The sequence below is a fragment of the Callorhinus ursinus genome, unplaced genomic scaffold (genome assembly GCF_003265705.2).
Source record: "Callorhinus ursinus isolate GAN/ISIS: 27379988/994484 unplaced genomic scaffold, GSC_fseal_2.0 scaffold10, whole genome shotgun sequence".
In the NCBI taxonomy this organism is placed as follows: Eukaryota; Metazoa; Chordata; class Mammalia; order Carnivora; family Otariidae; genus Callorhinus; species Callorhinus ursinus.
Window position 1 is genome coordinate 57,308,343 of NW_027397072.1, and position 6,198 is coordinate 57,314,540.

General features: G+C 37.7%; 1 protein-coding gene across 1 annotated transcript in view; it reads left to right on the top strand.

Annotated features, from left to right (window-relative positions):
• RAB1A (RAB1A, member RAS oncogene family) overlaps nucleotides 1-6,198 on the top strand; it is a 28,974-nt gene that overhangs the window by 20,931 nt on the left and 1,845 nt on the right. The window contains exons 4-5 of the mRNA XM_025868578.2: nucleotides 4,141-4,236; nucleotides 5,889-6,020. Coding sequence (XP_025724363.1) covers nucleotides 4,141-4,236; nucleotides 5,889-6,020 — 228 coding nt within the window. The remainder of the gene's footprint in view (nucleotides 1-4,140; nucleotides 4,237-5,888; nucleotides 6,021-6,198) is intronic.

The window sequence follows — 6,198 nt, forward strand, 5'->3', positions numbered from 1 at the left end:
ATGCTAAAATTGAAAGGATCTTAATCATGTACTTGTGATAGAATGGTAGAATAAGAATTTAGATTAAAAATGACTTCTCTAAGATTATCTTCCTCGTTGAATTTTCTGTTCATAAAGTAAAGAAATACATGTAAGTCATACTTGGTCCTAGTTCTTTTTCTTGTGCTTTTATCATTTTTCCGGGGGGTCCTCAGTTGAAGTTTACCTTAATAGTGAAAGTAGATTGAGCATTTCCTGATGTCTTTTACTGTGCTGAATACTGTGGAGCATTAAAAGAAACCTTAGGGGAGAGGGTTTTTATATGTGGTTAGTTGAAAAGTTTTGTTTAGTTCTTTTGTATTTATTAGATTGTATGTACCAACTCTGTAGAAACAATTTTATTGGAAAGGAACTTAGCTTTTTTAACATGTTTTACAGCTCAGAAAACTAATGCCAAGATATTCAATGACTTGCCCACAGTTACTGGCAGAACCAAGTGACTCACAGCTTGCTTTCTTCAGTATTTTGTGTCCCTGTGCCATCCTAGCCCCCTTACGCATTGCTTCCATCCCCAACCCTGAATTAAAAACAGGCAATTGTAGTAGTTCCGTTGTATCACCTTTATATGGGTTTGGGCACTACAAGTGTGGACATAGTGGTCTTTAAAAACATTAATTTCTGGGTATCTTTCGGTATTGACTCTTCGTACAAGGTAACAAAACCAGTGACTGCTAGAAGGAGTTCTGGATTTGAAGTCAGGAAACTTGGATATGTTATCTTCACTCTGGTATTTACGAGTCAAAGAGTCATGTGTTTAACTTTCTTCAGCCTTTTTCCTGGGACTCCATTTCTTATCTCTAAAATGATCATGATGGTCCTTGATTTACTAACTTACAAGGTAGTTGTGAGAACCAAATCCAGTAGCTCTCTGTGGATATGATAATCTATGTGAAAGCCTGTTGTAAACTTTTGGACATTATATAAATGTTACTGATGATGTGACATACCCAAATAAATGGATATTTGACAGTTTTTTGTTTTTTTAGTTGCCCCATTTTCTCATCTGCCTTTGATAAGAAAAAAGAAGGTACATTACAAAAGAACGGTGGATCCATACAAGTGAACATACTTGATACTACAAATTAGGACTTGCAAGGATATAGTTATCAGAGATAGCTTACTTCTTTCAGCCCGTGAACAGATTACCTTTCATATTGATTTTTCCCATTGTATGTAGAGTGCCAACTTTATACTTGGTACTGTACCACAAAGAATATTGCAAAAAAAGATGTACGCAACTGTCTAACCTAATTAGTAATGTGAAATGATTATGTGTCATCACTGTGAGCTCATAAGATTTTAGTGTATATTTGTGAAACACCCATTTATTGTTACTTTCCTGTGGCTGGAAGGCATCTAACAGGTCAGTCACTCGGTCTTCTTTCATCTTCAGTGGGAATTTCCTTTTGCTATCTGGTGCCCTTTTTTTTGAACACTTCTGGGAAGTTCACCATTTTTCAAAGCAGCTAGTTCCATTTATAAATAACTTCTGATTGTTAAGTCTTTATATTGAGCTGAAGCCAGTTTCCTTTAATTTCTCTTATTCCTCTGCCTTTCGGAGCCGCCTAAACGCAATTAATTCATTTTCTATTGGCAGCCTGCCCTTTAGATTGATCTTATCAAAACCTTCTACCTCTGAAGTCAGTCATTCCTTTCTGGAAGCATGTTTCCAGAACCTTTTACAATTTTGGTCACTCCTGCGCATTGTAGGAGTGCCTTTTATTAAAATGTGATTCCTAAAATCAAATATGAGATAGAGTCCAGCCAGTGTGACCTACATGGGGTAAATTTTCTCTTGATTGGGACTTTGAATTTTTTTTCTCCCCTGCACTTCAGGATTCATGCCCTTTTCTCATAATTAATCCATTCAAAGATAGATGCAAGGTTATAGAGATGAAGGAAACAGAGCCCCCTAGGAAGAGATTCCATTTCAGTGGGAGAGACAAACATGGAAAAATCAGTTATCCTGTGATTATGAGGAGTAGTGAGAATTAGATACAAAGGGTGATCAGTTAGAGAGGAAAGTACTGTTAGGATGAAAAGTCACAGGAGTTTTCAGAGCGGCAAGGAGAACATCAGAGATTTTACTCTTTGGATGCCTTTGCTTAGTCAGCTACAATTATTTATGTTAGCGTTTGTTTGGAAACAGTTTCTTCCTTGTCTAATTTTGCTATCTTTGTGAAAGGGGTTGGTGGGTGGAGAAGGGAACTAATATTTTATGGAGCACCTTCTGTAATCAGGCTAGGCATTTTACAAACATTAGTTCATTTAAACCCCTTCAGCAGTTCTATAAGGTGAGTGATACCTAGGCTCTATACTTGAGAAAACTGTTAGGTGACTCTCCCTAGTGTTAAATAACCAGGAACATAGGTTTGACATTTTGAAGTCAGGTTGCTTTGACTCCAAACCCATGCTTCTCTACGGATATCCCGAAAGACTTTGAGGCTCCTCACTTATACAGTAGATCTAAATAGTCTTCTGCGCTCTCAAGCTTAGTACTTTGGACAGAAAAGGTAATGAAGTTGTGGTGACTTGTTTGCTTTTAGATTCACAGTTGTTAACATTTTACCTTATTTGCTTCATTCTTTTTTTTCCTGGAGAATGCTAAATTACAGACATATTTTACTCCAAAAACACTTCGGTGTACATCTATATTTTACTGTGTAACCACCATTTTCACATCTAACAAAGTTGACACTAATGCCATAATATTCCCTTAATATCCAGTCTGTATTCAGATTTCTCCCCAGTTGCAACTTGTTTTTAACACCCCTATGTGGGCTGGGTCTTTAAAAAAAAAAAAAAAAAAAAAGGATGTGGTTTCACTGAGTGTTCCTGAACCTTTAGTTTTGCCATTTAAGGTGTTAGTGGGGATCAATATATTCCAAAACTTTACAGTTCCTCCCTTTAGAGGCTGTTGGGGTCCCTGGCTGGCTGGGTCAGTGAACTCTTGATCTCATGGTTATGAGTTTGAGCCTCACATTGGGTGTGGAGATCGCTTAAAAATAAAATATTTAATTAAAAAAAGGCTGTTGCTTTTTAATCTCCATTTGTCTTATGCATCGAGTCCATGTTTTTGTGTTTTTAATGGTAACCATTGTGCTATTTCCCCATCAGTCTTTTACCAATCTCTTTTAGTGGGGTAGGTAGCTATTCTAATTACACAAATATTTTAAGAAGTCATTGAGTAGGATGGGCGCTTGGGGTAGCTCAGTCGCTAAGCATCTGCCTTCGGCTCAGGTCATGATCCCAGAGTCCTGGGATCGAGTCCCACATTGGGCTCCTGGCTTGTCTCCCTCTCCCATTCCCCCTCCTTGTGTTCCTGCTCTTGCCATCTCTCTGTCAAATAAATAAATAAAATCTTTAAAAAAAAAAAAGTCATTGGGTAGGAGTAATTTAAACAAAATCCTCATTGCTTTCCTTAAAACCAAGGCTTTTTAAATCTAACAATTGAGTTTGCCTCTTGATGTTTTTAACAATTTTTTAAACCCAGAATTTTAATGTAGTAACATAAGCATTTGTTTTCATTGCTTGAGCCTATATGGCTAGGTAAATGGATCTTAAAATGATTTTATGAAAGTATATGGAATCGTCTTTACATTGTTTTTCCTAGGATTGAGATAGTATCTTACTGAGATGGTTAAAGTACTGTCTTGACTAGTAGTTATCTGAATTAGGTCCTTTCAGTGCATGTGCTAGCAAGTGATTGTCTTATTTGTGAAAGTACACAATGTTAATGAGGTATTAGGCCAGCAGCTTTCCTAATCAAGTCAACCTGTCTCTGCATTCATACTGAATGCCTTGCACCATGCTAAGGGCTGTAGGGAATATGAAAAGTATAATAAAGTTTCTGACTCAAAGAGCTTATTGGGAGCATTACAGCAAGCTAAATTATAGGCACTATCTTCTTTTCTGAATCTTCAGGTATTTGGCAGTTACCATGCAATTTAGGAGTGTGAGCATTGAGGGTTAATGTTTCCATGTCAAATCTCGATAATTTCCAAAACTATGTAAATTTTAAACTTGTTTTCCCTCTTCCTGCTCTTTCCCCCAACTCTTATTTAATGGAATTGTTTGGATTTCTTGATTGTTTTATAACAGTGGGACACAGCAGGCCAAGAAAGATTCCGAACAATCACCTCCAGTTACTATAGAGGAGCCCACGGCATCATAGTTGTGTATGATGTGACAGATCAGGTAAGTTCCAGGAGGGAGTTGTGCTACTGTGGCAAAGTAGGAAGTTACTGTTTGATAAATATCAGATTCTTTGACTTTGCTTATATGGCATCACTATTATACATGGCAGAATACTTTGTCCACTCGCAGATGTAAATGTCACATTAAAAAACATTTAAAGCAGTCCTCTTTTTAAGGTACATTGATATTTTTCTTCCCTCCATTATTTGAATATCAAATAAATTGGCCAACCAAAATTTTATATTATTTTCCTTTAGTAAATAGGAAATTTAGTTTTTACATATACTTTCAAGGGACTCTGCTTATATTTATCATCAACTAAGTAACTTTTTGATCATTCTGGCAAGAGTTCATAGGGATCTGTGGATTATTTAGTGTATACTGTGCTCTTGGTGTGAAGTATTAGCAGGAATTTGTTAATTAGAGCTCTTAGTGAGATTAGAGGTCTCTGCCTATGGAGGATATGGTTCAGAAGTAGGATGAGCTGGAGGAAGATTTTTAAGAGGACAATGGGGGGGGGCACCTGGGTGGCTCAGTCTGTTGAGCTGCCGACTCTTGGTTTCAGCTTAGGCTCAGGTCATGATCTTGGGGTCCTGGGATCAAGCCCTAAATGGGGCTCCACGCTCAGCAGGGATTCTGTTTCCTCTCTCCCACTGTCCCTCCTCCCGCTTGAGCGTGCTCTTTCTCTCTAAAATAAATAATCTTAAAAAAAAAAAAAAAAGGACAGTGAGCATCTAAAGATTAGCTCATGTTGAAAGAATGTAGGGGGTATAGAGATAGTGTGATGATGGTGGTCCAGGGGCCATGAATGTTCTTTTGATCAGAAAGAAAATTTCAGGGTCCTTTTTTTCTATCAAAGAATGAAAGATAAACTGAATATTAAAATTTATTTTTCTGTGGCAAATGTTAAATCTCACCTCACCTAAGAAATCATAGCTAATTAGGAGATAATTAGAATCATAGACTTCAGTCCGTGCCATTAGAAGTATTGGGTGAGTTATGTCAACAGGAGAAAAAAAAACTAATTTTAAAAATCTCAGGTCATTACCATTAGATAATGAAGTATGAAAATCTTCCTTCCCTAAATGTCTGTGGAAAAGAAAACGAGCATCTTTAGTAGTTTAATATCTTTTGATATCTCTAGTATTGTAACACTTAGGTGCTCTTGTTCATGAACCAACATTTTATCAGATTTCAAAAACTAGGTTTTTATAGGTGTGTTTAAATTGCATATTCCAGGGGTGCCTGGGTGGCTCAGTTAGGCATCTGCCATCGGCTCAGGTCATGGTCCCAGGGTCCTGGGATTGAACCCCAAGTCGGACTCCCTGCTCAGTGGGGAGTCTGCTTCTCCCTCTCCCTCCCGCTTCCCCTGCTTGTGCTTTCTTGTGCTTGCTTTTAAATAAATAAAATCTTTAATTTGAGCTGTATTTTAAGTATTTCCCTCCCTTAAGCCTTCAAATATCTCTTTTCATATAGGTACCCACAGGGTCTTGTATCACTTCAGTTCCTTCCCAGCACTGTAGTAATTTTGTAGCTAGAGTTGCCTCACTAGTTTTTCTTAGGCCAGGAAAGACCTTTGGTTTTTACTTGCTTATTTAGAGCAGTCGTGTCCAGAACTGTATGATCATTCTTAAAAATGTCTGTCTGCTTAGGAGTCCTTCAATAATGTTAAGCAGTGGCTGCAGGAAATAGACCGTTACGCCAGTGAAAACGTCAACAAGTTGTTGGTAGGGAACAAATGCGATCTGACCACAAAGAAAGTAGTAGACTACACAACAGCAAAGGTACGTTTCAAGTTTGATTTTCAAACTGAATGTGAAGGTGTTCGGTTTGGATGAAGTGTGGGTATTGTCAGCGTACAGCCTTTACAGCCCGTGCAGTGTCTGTCTGGATTCAGTAAACTCAGGCCATCCTCACTCCCCATTTCAGATGATAGAAATGCACTAAGTGGGGAAACATTTT